The sequence below is a fragment of the Trichechus manatus genome, unplaced genomic scaffold, assembly GCF_000243295.1.
Source record: "Trichechus manatus latirostris isolate Lorelei unplaced genomic scaffold, TriManLat1.0 scaffold00047, whole genome shotgun sequence".
NCBI lineage: Eukaryota > Metazoa > Chordata > Mammalia > Sirenia > Trichechidae > Trichechus > Trichechus manatus.
The window spans coordinates 2185366-2202868 of NW_004443983.1; the positions used below are offsets into that span (position 1 = coordinate 2185366).

The 17503-nt window shown below is 35.0% G+C and overlaps 1 protein-coding gene across 1 annotated transcript in view; it reads left to right on the forward strand.

Annotated features, from left to right (window-relative positions):
- Positions 1–17503, forward strand: part of DTWD2 (DTW domain containing 2) — a 123675-nt gene that overhangs the window by 15879 nt on the left and 90293 nt on the right. The window contains exons 3-4 of the mRNA XM_023731934.1: positions 3099–3193; positions 14977–15169. Coding sequence (XP_023587702.1) covers positions 3099–3193; positions 14977–15169 — 288 coding nt within the window. The remainder of the gene's footprint in view (positions 1–3098; positions 3194–14976; positions 15170–17503) is intronic.

Here is a 17503-nt window from a genome sequence, read left to right on the forward strand (position 1 = left end):
AAAGTTTACGGCTCAAGTTAATTTCTCATACAAAAATTTATACATGTATTGTTATATGACATTAGTTGCAATTCCTATAATGTGACAGCACACTCCCCCTTTCCACCCCTGGTTTGTTGTGTCCATTCAGCCAGTTCCTGTCCCTTCCTACCTTCTCATCCTGCCTCTGGACAGGAGCCACCCATTTGATCTTGTGTAGCTGTTTAAGAAGCATACTCTTCATGAGTATCACTGTATGTTTTATAGTCCAGTCTAATCTTTGTCTGAAGAGTGGGCTTTGGGAATGGTTTTAATTCTGGATTAACAGAGTGTCCAGGGGCGATGGCTTTGGGAGTTCCTCCAGTCTCAGCCAGACCATTAACTCTGGTCTTTACTTGAATTTGAGTTCTGCTCCACACGTTTCTCCTGCTTGGTCTGGAACTTTCTGTTGTTTTTCCTGTCAGGGTGGTCATTGTAAGTTTTCAGATTTGAGGCTCCTTTACTATCCTTTTAATGTCCACGAGATCAATTGTGATGGTTCTTCTTTTATTTCTGGTATTAGTAATTTGTGCTTTTTCTCTCTTTCTTGGCTAGAGGTTTATCAATTTTATTGATCTTGTCAGACAACCAGGTTTTGGTTTCATTGATTTTTCCCTATTAATTTACTGTTTTCAATTTCATTGATTTCTACTCTAATTTTTATTTCTTTCCTTCTGCTTACTTTGGATTTAATTTGTTCTTTTTCAAGTTTTCTAAAGTGGAATCATATAGTATTGATTTTAGATCATTCTTCTTTTCTGATATATGCATTCAACGCTGTAAATTTCCCCGTAAGTACTGCTTCACAGCATCTCACAAATTTAGGTGGGTTTGCCTTGTGACCTCAATTTTTTGATGGATCTAAGAAGAGCTGATTTTCAGTTTGTTCAGCTTTTTATAGTTGTGAGAACGGGAGGGGCAACTTCCAAGATCTTTAATGGTAGTCACTTCTTATTTCAGTATCTTAACTTTTTTCCTACATGTGGCTCTCATATTTCTGTTGAACTGTGGTGCATTTCTCATTCCTTTTCCTTGTGTTCTTTTAAATAGTTTATTTATTTAGAGATTAAGTGAGCAATGAGATGTATTCATTTTCTCCTTATGAGATTTATGTATAATTTCCTTAGCAGTATAGTATAGTGCTTTTATTTGGCAGAAATGATACTCTCTGAGAGTCCCTTACTTAGTTCTGTTCTTCATGTTCCTACTCTATTGATGACATTGATTTTTTCCCCCTCTTTTATTAATTGTTTCACTCATTGAGGTAGGCAGAATCATAGCCCTGCAAAGAGATGTTCACATCCTAATCCTTGGAACCTGTCAATATGTTAAATTACATGCTACAGGGACTTGGCAGATGTGATGAAGGTGATGGATCTTAAGATGAGGTGATGTTCCTGAATTATCCAGGTGGGCCCAATCTATCAGAGTCTTTAAAATAGGGAACCATTCCTGCCTTATTTAGAGTGATGCAATGATGAAAGAAGAGGCAGGAGTGATTCAAAGTGTGGGAGGTAGTCAACTCTCTATTGCTGGCTTTGAAAATGGAGGAAGGGGGCCACCATCCAAGGAATGCGGGTGGCCTTTAGAAGCTGAGAATGACGCTCAGCTTTCAACTAGCAAGGAAACGGGGCACTCAGTCCCACAACCACAAGGATATGAATTCTGCCAGCAACCTGAATAAGCAAGGAAATGGATTCTACCCTAGGACCTCTAGAAAGGAATGCAGCCCTGCTAACACCTAAGCTTTAGACTTCTGACATACAGAAATGTAAAATAATAAATTTATGTTGTATTTACCTTCTAATTTTATGGTAATTTGTTACGGCAGAAATTGAAAAGTAATACACTGCTTCTTTTTTCTCTTTTTACCTTTAAATTATGAGTGTTCTCTAATGCTTTCTTCTATTCCTTCAGAGAATTTGTACATTTACAGTGTAGTTTTGCTAGAAGGCAGTAGAAAATTTGGAATTTGAAGAAATTCATGTTAGTCTGCGTTCTTTTGTTTTGGACATATTAATTCCATCTGCATGTTGTTGAAATTTCCGGAATAGAAAAGACTTAGTTTGTTTTTTTGTTCAGTTGCTGGCTCACAGACTCACTCACTCCTTCACTTGTTCATTCAGCCAACATAGAACATTTATTATGTGCCAGGCAAAGTGTCCTGGAAACATGAAGTTTAATAAGATTCCCTGGGCCCAAGGAGCTTTCAGTCTAATGGAGAGAGAGAGCCCAGAAAATCAGTATTTGGTAAGTGCTGTGAAAGAGATAGCACAAGATGCAATTGATTCATATGTTCTATACTGGCTGGAAAATCTGGTGAGGTTTTTGGAGGAAGGATTATTAAGATCAGTTGTGAAGGACAAGTAAGAGTTAAAATGTTGTATACTAGATTTTAGGCCAGTTACTTAAAGGGTAAGTTTTAGGATCATTCCTACATAGTTTCATAGTGGATAATGAGCTTATATACACACAATTTCACAAAATCTTGATTGGTAATATGTAAGTTTTTCTTACATTTAATAATAAAATGTTAGGAAAATAAGTTTTACCCCCTGGTAAAATTCTGTGTGAATGTGTGTGAGTCTTGTGGAGATTTTATTTTCTATCATCAGTTTAGTGTGTGTGTGTATATATATATATATATATATATATATATATAAATATTTTGTAATTGTTTCTTAATGTAGAATGAAAAATATAGGTTGAAATGATAAATATAACAGTTTTATAAATTTCCTAAAGGTAGGAAGCTTTGCTTTGAATTTAAATAGCAAATAGAAATCTGCAATGAGTTATTTTATAAGAGAGAATCCAAATGTTATAAAAAGGTCATTTTATATGTCTGTTAATAGATTGCTATGAGAGAAATTTTTAAAATACCAAGATTTCCTGGTTATAAAATAATACATGCTTCATTAGAGCGATTTTTAGAAGAAATAAAGTATCAAAATAAAACTTAACTGTGGTCTGTAGCAAAGACTTGGGAAAGTTATTATGTAAAGTTATGAATCAGGTGTTCATCATAAAAGTTTTAAAAGTGTGTTTCAGTAAAAATTGATGTAACTTTTTAATTAAAGGAAAACAAAGTGTTGCGGACAGTTCCTCTACTAGCAGCATGCCTCCCCAGGGACAAGTGTAAAGTCAAGATTGGTCGTCGCTTCAGTGAAGAAAGGTAAATTAATGCTTAGGGCAATTTAAAACAACTCTTTTTCACTCATATCTTTATAAAGATTTCCTTCAACTTAGTCATTAGATCCAGAACATGATTCGTTGGAAGTGGTCAAAAAACTAAGTTCTGCTCTTTCTTCCCCTCAAAGAAAATAATACAAGACAGACAAAACAAAATAGAATAAACATAGGATGATAACATTATCTGAATTTCATAGTAAAACATGTTGAACCTAAAAGGCAAATATCGTATTTCTTATTTCATTTTTGTAAAAAGTACATTCAGTATGATAGACTATTTTGTGTTAGATTTAGTCAGTTTTGTCTTTGGTGCCTAATTTGCTGTTTCCCAAACCAGCCAAACCCATCGTCATTCAGTCAGTTCCGACTCAGTGACCCTATAGGACAGAGCAGAACTGCCGCATAGGGTTTCCAAGGCTGTAATCTTGAAGGAAGCAGACTGTCACATCTTTCTTCTGCAATTGCTGTTTGCTCAGTAGATTATTATTGGCTGATGGATTTTAAATTAAAACAGATTAAGACTATTGATTTACCGTTAGTCTGGTAATTGAATGATTAATTTAGGTTTTTGTTAGAGTACTTTATGCAGACATGGGGGAGATATTAAGAGAGATACTGCTTTTGGGGTTCTTTGGGTAGAGAGAACAGACTCTTCTTGGAGCTTTTTTTTGGTTTGTGCTGGTTAGTAGTTCTGGGTTGGAAGCTTCTGCAGTGTCCTGTCCTCAGGGAACTTAACTGCTGTGTTATTCCTCAGTTCCCAAGGTCCCTAGACCCTTCTCCATTTTCTTTCAGAATCTTCCTATGCATGTTTGTTATGTTATGTTCAGGAATTTTTAGTTGTTAGAGGGAAGACCTGGGAAGAATGGAGCCAGTACATCTTGGTTGGAACCAGAAGTCAGTCCATATAAATTTTAGAATCAGTTTGTTAATTTCCTTTTTTAAAAAAAGCCTAGTGCAATTTGGACTGAGGTTGCATTACATCTATTGATTTGTCTGTGGAGAATTGTTATGTTAAAAATATTGAGCCTTCCAATCCCTGAGTATGGTGTAACAATTGTCTAGATGTTTTTCAATTTTTCTCAGTAATGTTTGATAATTTTTGGTTAGATGAGTTGGAAATCTTTTCTTGGATTTATTCCTAGTTATATGATGTTTTTTGTTCTATTGTAAATGGAATTAAAAATGTTCACTTTCAATTTTTTGCCTCTAGTATGTAAGAGGCCCTGGTGGTGCAACACGTTAAGTGCTCAACTACTAAATGAAAGGTTGGTGGTTTGAACCTACTCAGCAGCTCCATAGGAAAAAGACCTGGCAATCTGCTTCCATAAAGATTACAGCCAAGAAAAGCCTATAGGGCAGTTATACTTTGTTACATGGGATCACTATCAGTCAGAATCGACTTGATGACACCCAGCAACAACAGTATATCAAAAAAGATGATTTTTGTATATTAACCCTATATCCAGTGACTTTGCTAAATTTACTGATTAGTTCTAGAAATTGTTTTGTGGTTTCACTAAGTCTTTCTATGTAAACAGTGCTATCATTGCAAATAGGTTCAGTTATACTTTTTCTTTTCTGATACTTATTCCTTTTATTCTTTTGTTCATGCCTTATTGCAATAACTAGGATCTCTAATAAGGTCCTTTATTTGTGCAAATGTTTTGCACTCAACTACAAACCTAAAGGTTGGTGTTTCAAACCCACCCAGCAGTAGTGTGGAAGAGAGGCCTGGTGATCTGATTTTGTTAAGATTACAGGATTTATGGAACAGTTTTACTTTGTAACACATGGGGTCGCCATGAATTGGAATCGAGTTGACGACAACTAAAAGCAACAACAAGCTCTCCCATACAATGTTTAATAGAAGTGGTGAAAGCCAGCATCCTTACCTTAATCCCAGTCTCAGGGGACATTGCTAAATATGGTATTGGCTGTACATTTTTGTAGAGGCCATTTATCAGTTTGAGGAGGTTCCCTATTATTCCTAAAATGTCAAAAATTTTTCTCATGTGTAGTTGTTGCCCACCACTTGTCTGTCAGTTTGTTGTACTATAGTGGTTTGCGTGTTGCTGTGGTGCTGGAAGCTATGCTACTGGTATTTCAGATACCAGCAGGGTCACCCATGGTGGACAGATTTCAGCAGAGCTTCCAGACTAAGACGGACTGGGAAGAAGGACCTAGCAATCTACTTCTGAAAAAATTGGCCAGTGAAAACCTAATGGATAGCAGCAGAATATTAGCTGATATAGTGCCAGAAGATGAGCTCCTCAGATGGGAAGTCACTCAAAATATGACTGGGGAAGAGCTGCCTACTCAAAGTAGAGTTTACCTTAATGACATAGATGGAGTAAACCTTTGGGGACCTTCATTTACCGATGTGACATGACTTGAAATGAGGAGAAATAACTGCAAACATCCATTAGCACTCAGAATCTGGATTGTATGAGGTATCAATCAAGGGAAATTGAAAGTCATCAAAAATGAAATGCATTAAGATTGGCATCCTATGCATTAGTGAGCTGAAATGGACTAGTATTGGCCATTTTGAATCAGATATTCATATGATCTACTATACCAGGAATGATAAATTGAAGAGAAATGGCATCACATTCATCATTAAAAAGAACATTTGAAGATCTATCCTTAAGTGAAACGCTGTCATTGATAGGATAATATCCATACACCTATAAGGAAGACCAGTAAATATGACTATTATTCAAATTTATGCACTAACCACTAATGCCAAAGATGAAGAAATTGAAGATTTTTACCAACTTCTGCAGTCTGAAATTGCTCGAATGTGCAGTCAGGATGCATTGATAATTACTGGTGATTGGAATATGAAAGTTGGAAACGACAAAGGATCAGTAGTTGGAAAATATCGCCTTGGTGATAGAAATGATGCCGGAGATTGCATGATAGAATTTTGCAAGACCAAAGACTTCATCATCACAAATACCTTTTTTCAGCAGTGTAAACAGTGACTATACATGGGTACCTCACTGGATGGGATACACAGGAATCAGATCTACTACATCTGCTGAAAGAGACAATGGAGAAGGTCAGTATCGTCAGTCAGAACAAAACCAGGGGCCAACTGCAGAACAGACCCTCAATTGCTTATATGCAAGTTCAAGTTGAAGCTGAAGAAAATTAAAACAAGTCCATGAGAGCCAAAGTATGACCTTGAGTATATCTCACCTGAATTTAGAGACTATTTCAAGGATAGATTTGATGCATTGAACACTAATAACCGAAGATCAGACGAGTTGTGGGATGACATCAAGGACATCATACATGATGAAAGCAAAAGATCATTAAAAAGCAGAAAAGAAAGAAAAGACCAGAATGAATTTCAGAAAAGACTCTGAAACTTGGTCTTGAAAGTAGAGTAGCTAAAGTGCAGGGAAGAAATGATGAAGTAAAAGAGCTGAACAGAAGATTACAATGAGCAGCTCAAGAAGAAAAAGTAAAGTATTATGATGACATGTGCAAAGACTTGGAGTTAGAAAACCAAAAGGGAAGAACGTGCTGGTCATTTCTCAGGCTGAAAGAACTGAAGAAAAAATTCAAGCCTTGAGTTGCAATATTGAAGGATTCTTTGGGCAAAAAATTTAATGATGCAGGAAGTATCAAAAGAAGATTGAATGAATACCCAGAACCACTGTACCAAAAAGAATTGGTCGGCATTCAATCCTTTCAGGAGGTAGCATATAATCAAGAACCAGTGGTACTGAAGGAAGAAGTTCAGGCCACACTGAAGGCATTGGCGAAATACAAGGCTTCAGGAATTGATGAAATACCACTTGAAATATTTCAACAAACGGATGAGAGGCTGGAAGCGCCCACTTGTCTATGCCAATAAATTGGAAAGACTGCTACCTAGCCAACTGACTGGAAGAGATCCGTATTTGTGCCCTTTCCAAAGAAAGGTGAAACAATGGAATGCAGAAATTATTGAACAGTATCATTAATATCACATGCTATTAGAATTATGCTGAAGATAATTCAAAGATGGTTGCAGCAGTACATCGACAGGTAACTGCTGGAGTATCAAGCCAGATTCAGAAGAGGACGTGGAATGAGGGACGTCACTGCTGATGTCAGATGGATCTTGGCTGAAAGCTGAGAATACCAGAAGAGTGTTTCCCTGTGATTTATTGACTATGAAAAGGCATTTGTCTGTGTGGATCATAACAAATTATGGATAATATTGCAAAGAATGGGAATTCCAGAACACTTAATTGTGCTCATGCAGAACCTGTACATAGACCAATTGGACAGTTGTTTGAACAGAACAAGGCGATACTGCATGTTTCAAATCAGGAAAGGTGTGCATCAGGGTTGTATCCTTTCACCATACTTATTCAATCTGTATGCTGAGCAAGTAATCCGAGAAGCTGGACTGTAAGAAGAATGTGGCATCAGGTTTGGAGGAAGACTCATTAACTACCTGCGTTAGGCAGGTGACACAACCTTGCTTGTTGAAAGAGAAGAGCTTGAAGCACTTACTGATGAAGATCAAAGACCATAGCCTTCGGCATGGATTACAGCTCAACGTAAAGAAAACAAAAATCTTCACAACTGGACTAATAAGCAAAATCATGATAAATGAAAAGATTGAAGTTGTCAAGGATTTCGTTTTACTTGGATCCACAATCAATGCCCTTGGAAGCAGCAGTCAAGAAACCAGATGACATATTGCATTAGGCAAATGTGCTGCAAAAGACCTCTTTATTTATTTGGTTTATTGTTGTAGTTTAAGTGAAAGTTTACATTTCCAGTTAGTCTCTTACACAGAAATTTATACATACATTGTTATGTGACCTTAATTGCTCTCCCTATACTGTGACAGCACACTCCTCTTTTCCACCCGATTTCCCTTGTTCATTCAACCAGCTCCTAACCCTCTCTGCCTTCTCATCTCACCTCTGGACAGAAGCTGCCCGTTTAGTCTCATGTATCTACTTGAGCTAAGAAGCACACTCTTCACGAGTATCATTTTATGTCACACAGTCCAGTCCAATCATTGTCTGAAGAGTTGGCCTCGGAAATAGTTTTAGTTCCGGCTGATAGAGAGTCCGAGGGCCATGCTTTCCAGGGTTCCTCCAGTCTCAGTCAGACCATTAAGTCTGGTCTTTTTACTAGAATTTGAGTTCTGCATCCCACCTTTCTCCTGCTCCATCAGGGACTTTCTGCTGTGTTCCCTGTCAGGGTGAGCACCATCTAGTCCTTCTGGTCTCAGGCTGATGGAGTCTCTGGTTTATGAAGTCTCTGTCTCTTGGGCTAATACTTTCCTTGTGTCTTTGGTGTTCTTCATTCTCCTTTACTCCAGGTGGTTGGGACCAATTGATGCATTTTAGATGGCCACTTGCAAGCTTTTAAGACCCCAGACGCCACTCACCAAGTAGGATGCAGAACATTTTCTTAATAAACTTTGTTATGCCAGTTGACCTAGATGTCCCCTGAAAGCATGGTCCCCAGGCCCCCACCCCTGCTACTCTGTCCCTCGAAGTGTTTGTATTCGGGAAACTTCCTAGCTTTGGTTTAGCCCAGTTGTGCTGACTTCCCCTGTAGTGTGTGCTGTCCTTCCCTTTACCTAATAATAATTCTTGTCTACTATCTAGTTAGTGAATAACCCTTACCCTCCCTCCCCACTCTTGTAACCATCAAAGAATGTTTTCTTCTATGTTTAAACCATTTCTTGAGTTCTTATAATGATGATCTTATACAAGATTTGTCCTTCTGTGACTGACTAAATTCAGTCAGCATAATGCCCTCCAGATTCCTCCATGATATTAGATGGTTCACGGCTTCATCATTGTTCTTTGTCGTTTCATAGTATTCCATTGTGTGGATATACCATAATTTGTTTATCCATTCATCCGTTGATGGGCACCTAGGTTGTTTCCATCTTCTTGCTATTATGAACAGTGCTGCAGTGAACATGGGTGTGCGTATGTCTACTTTTGTGACGGCTCTTATTTCTCTAGGATATATTCCAAGGAGCAGGATTGCTGGATTGTATGGTATTTCTATTTCTAGCTTTTTAAGGAAGTGCCAAATCGATTTCCAAAGTGGCTGTACCATTTTACACTCCCACCAATAGTGTACAAGTGTTCCAGTCTCTCCACAACCTCTGCAGCATTTATTATTTTTTGTTTTTTGGATTAATGTTAGCCTTGTTGGGATGAGATGATATCTCATTGTAGTTTTGATCTGCATTTCTCTAATGGCTAATGATTGTGAGCATTTCTTCATGTGTCTGTTAGCTGCCTGAATGTCTTCTTTGCCGAAGTGCCAGTTCATATCCTTTGCCCATTTTTTAATTGGGTTGTTTGTCTTTCTGTTGTTGAGGTTTTGCAGTATCTTGTAGATTTTAGAGATTAGATGCTGATCAGATTTGTCGTAGCCAAAAATTTTTTCCCAGTCTGTAGGTTGTCTTTTGACTCTTTCGATGAAGTCTTTTGATGAGCATAAGTGTTTGATTTTTAGGAGCTTCCAGTTGTCTAGTCGCTCTTCTGGTGCTTGTGCATTGTTACTTATGGTTTGTATTCTGTTTATGCCATGTATTAGAGCTCCTCAAAAGACCTCTTTAAAGTGTTAAAAACAAAGATGTCACCTTGAGGACTAAGGTTTTCCTGACCCAAGCCATGGTATTTTCAGTTGCCTCATCTGCATGCAAAGCTGGACAATGAATAAGGAAGACCGATTAAGAATTGACACCTTTGAGTTATGGTGTTGTCAAAGAATATTGAATATAGCATGGACTGCCAGAGAAATGAACAAATATGTCTTGGCAGAAGTACAGCCAGAATATACCTTAAAAGCGAGGGTAGTGAGACCTCGTCCCCTTACTTTGGATATGTTACCAGGAGGGACCAGTCCCTGGAGAAGGACATCATGCTTGGTAAATAGAGGGTCAGCAAAAAAGAGGACGGCCATCAAGAAGATAAATTGGCACAGTGGCTGCAACAATAGTCTCAAACATAGTAAGGATTGTGATGATGACACAGGACCGGGCAGTGTTTCGTTCTGTTGTACATGGGGTCACTATGAGTCAGAACCTATTTGATGGCACCTAACAATAACAACAACATGGTTCCTGAGTTTCATGAAACACTTTGTCTACTTCTTTTGAAATGTAGTTCTGTTACCAATTCTGTAATATGACAAATTACATTGATTGATTTGTGAATTTCAAGCCCATCTTTCATTCCTGAGATAAAGTCTGCTTGTTCAGAATAATTTATTACTATTATTTTTATTATGTTGTATACTGTTGAATGTGATTTGCCAGTGTTTTGTTGAGTATTTTGGTATCTCGGTTCATGAGAGATTTGAAGGGTTTTTTTGGTAAAACTTACCAAGTTTTTGTATTGGATTTATGCTGGCCTTACAAAATGATTTGGTCATTTCTCCCTCCTCTATTTTCAAAAAGAAGTTATATATGATTTCAAAAATTTCCTTTAGTATTTGATAGAATTTGATTGAATTTACCAGTTAAGCCATCTGATCCTTAATTTTTTATTCATGGGCTGGTTTGGAATTATAAATATCATTTATTTATTAAACATAAGATAATTTAGATTTTCTATTTTTTTGCTTGTCAGATTTGTTAATTTCTACCTTTCAAGGAATTTCTACAAGTCATCTTAATTCCTGAATTTATTGTCATAAAGTTATTGGTAGCACTTCTTTGTTCTTTTTCATGTCTGTAGAATTTGTAGGCTTTCTACTGGCTAATTTTCAGAACTAGATTACCAGGCCATTTTTCCTAGTCTGTCTGAGTCTGGAAGCTCTTCTGAAACCTGCCCACCGTGGGTGACCCTGCTGATACTTGAAATCCCAGTGGCATAGCTTCCAGCATCAGAATAACATGCAGGCCACCTCAGCATGACAAACTTACAGATATGTAGGAGTCTTTTCAGTTACTTCATATGCATGGGAAAGTTGGATAATGAAATAGGAAGAATCGATGCATTTGAACTATGGTGTTGGTGCAGAATATTGAACATACTGACAAAAGAACAACAAATCAATCTTAGAAGAAATACAACCTGAATGTTCCTTAGAAGTGAGACTTCGACTTGCTTACTGTAGTTTTACAGAAATAACGTGTTCCGTCTACATTTGTTTGCCAATCACTGTCTCCCCATGAGATATTTTCATAAGTGCCCCTATGTCAGTTTTTTTTAACACGTTGCTGTAAAAAGAAATTAGCATAGTATGCTTACGAAAATACCTTACCAGGGAGGGAGCAGTTGGCAAACAAACGTAGAAGTCTTGCATTATTTATGTAAAAATATGGTACTTTGGACTCGTCATGAGAAAAGACCAGTCTTTAGAAAAGTACATCATATTTGGTAAAGTGGAAGGCCAGCGAAGGTGAGGGGAACCCTTAATGAGATGGATTGACACAATAACCACAACAATGGATGCAAACATAGCAACGATCGTGAAGATAGCGAAGAACAATGTTCTGTTTTTTATATATAAGGTCACCGTGAATTAGGGCCAACTCAGTGACAGTTGACAATGATAGAATTTGTAGCGATAGACTCTTTCATTCCTGATTTAGTAAATCTCTGTTTTCTTTCTTTTTTCCTTAATCCATCTTTCAAAGAATCAACATTTGGCTTTGTCATTTTTCTCCATTATTGATTTGTTTTGTTTTATTGATTTCTGTTCTTTGTTTCCCTTTTCTGCTTTCTTGTGTTTAATTTAGAGAATTGATTTTAGATCTTTCTTCTTTGTTCATATAAACATTTAAGGGTATAAATTTCTTCTTTTATGTATGCTTTAGCTCCATCCCACCAACTTTATGTTGTGTTTTTATTTTCATTCAGTTGAGAATATTTTCTAATTACTCTTGTGATTTCTTTTTTTTTTTAATCAGATCAGTTATTTAGAAGTGTGTTGCTTAATTTCCAAAAAAAAAAAGTTTTACAGGTTTTAGTATTGCCACTGTAATATTATTTTAATTTCTAATGTAATTATTATACTACGTATGATTTCAGGTTTGAAAATTTTATTGATACCTGTTTTCTGGTTCAGCTTATAGTCTACATTGGTGAATGTTGTATATGCAGGAGAAAAGACTGTGTATTCTGTAGTTGTTAGGTGTAGTGTTATGCGAATATCAATTAGGTAAAAATGGTTGATAATGTTCAAATCTTCTGTAGCCTGACTTATTTACTATGTACTTTTTCCTCTCAGTTAACAAGAAAAATGTGTAAAAATCTCCAACTGTGATCACAGATTTGTGTATTTTTACATTGAATTCTTTCAGTTTTTGTTTCATGTATGTGGAAGCATTTTTATTAGGTGAATATGTATTTAGTATTGTTTTGTCTTCTTGATAAATTTAACCTTTTATCATTATGAAATGTTCTTCTTTATCTTTGATAATAACTCCTTATTTTGAAGTCTGCTATGTCTGATGGTAGTATTTATATGGTATAGTTTTTCTAAACTTTTACTTGCAACAGATTTGTGTCTCTATAGTTAAATTGTCTTCTTATTAACAGCATATAATTGGGTCTTGGTTTTTAAATCCAGCCTGACCATCAGTATCCTTTAGTTGTAGAGTTTTTGCCATTTACATTTCATGTAATTATTGATGTATTTAGATTTAAGTTATCCATCTTGGTATTTATTTTCTATTATTCCCATTAACCCTTTGGTTCTTTGTTACTCTTTTACTTTCCTCTTGTGGGTTGAGTATTTTTAAAGTATCCCATTCTTTCTCTTTGTTGGTTTTAAGTTTGTCCTTTTTGTTTTAGTGTATGGATTACAGTATGCATTATGAACTTATCACAGTCTGCCATGAATTAACATTATATCATTAATTGTATAACATAAGAACATTAAAAAATACCTCCCTTGAGTCGATTCCGACTCATAGTGACCCTGTAGGACAGAGTACAACTGCCCATAGAGTTTATAAGGCTGTATATCTTTATGGAAGCAGACTGCTACATCTTTCTCCTGTGGAGTAGCTAGTGAGTTCAAACTGCTGACCTTTTGATTAGCAGCCAAGCACTTAAACACTGTGCCACCAGGGCTCCTTATAAGAATCTTACGGAAGTGTAATTCTACGTAACCCCCTCTCATTTTTATTTTATTGTTTTCATATATGTTATTTCTAGATAATAGCAGAAACTGGGTGTCAGGTATCTGGGAAATTTTTGTACTATCTTTGCAATAATTCTTTAAAACATTTCTTTAGCTCTTCCTTAATTTTTTAATTAATGTTTTGCTGTTTTCTGCATATAGACCATGTACATATTTTTAGATTTACACCTAACTATTCATTTTTTGGGGTGTGATTGTAAATGATAGTTTATTTCCTTCTCTTGTCCTGTTGCAGTAGCTAGTACTTCATGTATGATGTTGAATAAGATTGGGAGAACATCCTTGCTTTGTTCTTGATCTTAGTTGGCAAGCTTCCACTTTCTCACTATTAAATATAATGTAAGCTGTATTATTTTGTAGATGATATTCTTAATCAAAATGAGGGAGTTGCCCTCTGTTCCTAGTTTGCTGAGAGCTTTTTTTTTCCTTTCATCACAAATGGGTGTTGGACTTTATCGGATACTCATTCTGTACTAATTGATTTGGTCATTGATTTTTTGTTCTGTTTTAGTTGATATGGTGAATTACATTTATTGAGTTTGAATGTTGATCCTGCTTTGCATACCTGGGATAAATCCCACTTGGTCTTGGTATATAATTATTTTTATACATTGTTAACTTCAATTTACCAATATTTTATTGATATTTGTATCTATGTTCTTGAGTGATATTGGTCTGTAGTTTTACTTTCTTATACTATCTTTGTCTTTTGGTGTTGAGTGACAGTGGCTTTAAAGAATGAGTTAGGAAATATTCTCTCTGCTTTTATCATCTGGAAAAGGTTGTAGAGAATTGTTTCTCATGCATTCCTTAAATGTTTGAGAGAATTCACCTGTGAAACTACATGTTAATTTTTTTTTGAAGATTATTCATTATTGATTCAATTTTTTTTCAAACAAATATAGGACTATTAATGTTGTTTCTGCTTGTGTGAGTTTTGGCAGTTTCTGTTATTCACACAATTCATTAATTTCATGTACATTATTAAATGTGTGGCAATGAGTTTTTTGTAGTATTGCTTTATTACTGTTTTATTATGTCTGGGTTCAGTGATGTACTCACTGTCATTTTTGTTATTGGTAATTTTGTCTTCTCTCTTTTTTTCCTTGGTTAGCTTGACTGGAGTTTTATCAATTTTATTGATCTTTTCAAAGAACCAGCTTTGGTTTCATTGGTTTTCTCTATTGATTTCCCATTTTCAATTTTATTGATTTCTGCTCTAATTTTTTTTTTTTAATCATTCCCTTCTTCTGCTTGCTTTAGGCTTAAATTCCTCTTCTTTCTCTAGTTTCCTAAGGAGGAAGCTTAGGATATTGATTTTATATTGTTCTTCTTTTTAAATATATGATAAAGTTAAACTTATGTCACTGGCAACAATTAAATAGTTAATGAAGGAGAATAGTGAAAATTGGGAAGCCTAAGGAACAGTGACAGAGTTATGCCTAATGAATGAATGAAGAGTACACAGAGTTTTGAGTATTTTAATTCATACTTTATGAACTAATTAGTATTTCTATTTGATTAGGCAAGTGACTGAATAGAGGGGAACTTCCATTAGGAAATACAGTAAGTGTAATAAGACTATTTTTTTCCCACAAACTGGTAAATATCTTTTTTATTTTCTAGGGATCCTGAACTTTCAGCTGTTTGCCAAAAATCTGGTACATTAATATTATATCCAGGGGCTGAAGCTGCTAATTTGGAAGAATATGTATTAGATTCTCCTGTTTATCCTTCCACAGTCATCATCATTGATGGTACATGGAGCCAGGCCAAGGATATTTTCTATAAGAATTCCTTGTTCCGACTTCCCAAACAGGTAAAACTAGTTTTTTTAACAGAGAATAAATACAAATGTATAATTATGTGTATTGTATATGTTTTCTATGAGGGAATACACGTACATCTTTATATATTAATTTGATTCTATTTATATGTATGTATGTATGTAGATGGATGTGTGTGTTTGTGTGTGTGTGTAGAAAATTTCAAATTTGTCAGTTCTCAGTTCCTACTTGCAAACTTTACCATAGTTTAGACATTTTGTTATAGTAAGAGTCTCTCAGATATTTAATCAGGGAAGTCTAAGGATTCATTATTTCTACGTGTATTCTTTTAAAGAAGTATATCATGTTTAATACTCTTTTCTGATTATTATATTGCCTGGTTCTTATCAGAAATGACTGAATTTTTATGAAATACTTCTTTTGTCATTCATTATTGTCTTATGATTTATCTTTCAGTTTGTTGATGTAATTAATTATGATGGTACATTTTCTAATTCTGAACCATTCTTGTGTTCCTGAAATGAATTCTACTTGGTCGTATTATATTATTTTGTATATTGCTGAATCTTATATTTTATTTAATAACATTGCATTATTATTTATATGCTTTGTAACTTTATTATCAGGTTTGGCTACTAAGTTAATGTTAACTTCATAAAATAAATTGGAAAGATTTTCATATTTTTCCATGGCCTTGAATAGCTTAAATAATATTAGAATTCCTTGCCCCTTAAAAATTACATTGAAATTATCTGGTCCTGGTCTCTTGAAAAATGGTAGCTTTTTAATCCCTTTCAGACTCTTATAAGGAAATTATTCAAGCTTTCTCGTTCTATTTGGGTCAGTTTTTTATAACTTTTATGTTTCTGTAAGTAATTACCCTTTTCCTCTAAATTATCAAACTGATTACTGTATACATGTACATATTTTTAAATAATTATTTTAATTTCTGAATATTTTCATATTTCTAGTCATACACATAGACACACACACATGCACTTTGTTCCATTAACAGACTCGAAAGAGTTTTCTGTGTTTTGTTCGGCCTTTAACAGTACCAGTTGTCTATTATTTTTTATTTTTATTTTATTAATTTGACCTTTTATCTTGATAAATTTCTTCTTTTACCCTTTTTTTAGTTTTTTTTTGATTTTTAAGATTTATGCTAAGAGTACTAAGTTTCTTTCTTAAATGTACTAAGTTCCTTCTTTAATACTGCAGGAAGAAAAGACTGTATGTATTATTTCCTCTGAGTCTAACTTTCATTGTACACTATCATTTTGAAGTGTTCTATCTACATCATTGATATAATTTTAATTTCTTCTTCTATCCATGGATTATCAGTGAAGTCTTAATTCCCAAGTATTATAACATGTTTGGTTCCTGTTTTACTATTATTTCTGATTTTGTTACATTGTGATTTAAATAAATAAATAAATAAATAAAAAATAAACCATGACCTGTATATTTTGAATATGTTTTCGATTTCTATGTGGATATGTACATGGTGGAGTTTTGTACATGTTTGTGAATTAAAAAAACATAATTCCATATTTAGGGATGTAAGGGTTTATATTATTATCTTTTTAAAAATTCGTTAATTGAATTTTTCATTATGCTTTTGCTTTTGGTGTACTTGGACTGTTTGATACTGAAAAGGGTGTATGAAAAGCTGTCTGTATGTATTTTTAATGAAGCTGTCCCTGAATTTTTAGTAGTTTTTGTGTTTTATATTTATCTACTCTGTTGTTGGGTGATACAAGCTGTGCACTTAATGAAGAATAACAATGAAACCTTGACTTCTGTATTTTTTTTTTTTTTAACTTGCATGAAAGCCCCATTTTTTAAATTTTTGGCAGTTCATTTTTTTTTTTTGTACTTCAGGTGAAGGTTTAAAGAACAAATAGTTTCTCATTAAACAGTAGTACACATATAGTTTTATGACATTGGTAAACAACCCCACGACATGTCAACCCTCTCCCTTCTTGACCTTTTTTATTTTTAGTTTTTTTTGGTGAAAATATACATAGCCAAAGATATACCATTTCAAAAATTTCTACATGCACAGTTCAGTGACATCAACTATGCTCTTCCAGCTGTGCTTCTATTCTCACTTTAGATGAAGGTTTACAGAACAAGTTTCTCATTAAACAGTTAGTACACAGGTTGCCCTATGACAGTGGTGAACAACCTCACTACACATCAACACTGTCCTTACTCAACCTTGGGTTCCCTATCACCAGCTTTCCTGTCCCCTTCTGCCTTCTAGCCCTTGTCCCTGGACTGCTGTGCCTTATTAGTCCCGTTTTGTTTTATGGGGCTGTCCAATCCCTGGCTGAACGGTGAACCTCAGAAGTGACTTCACC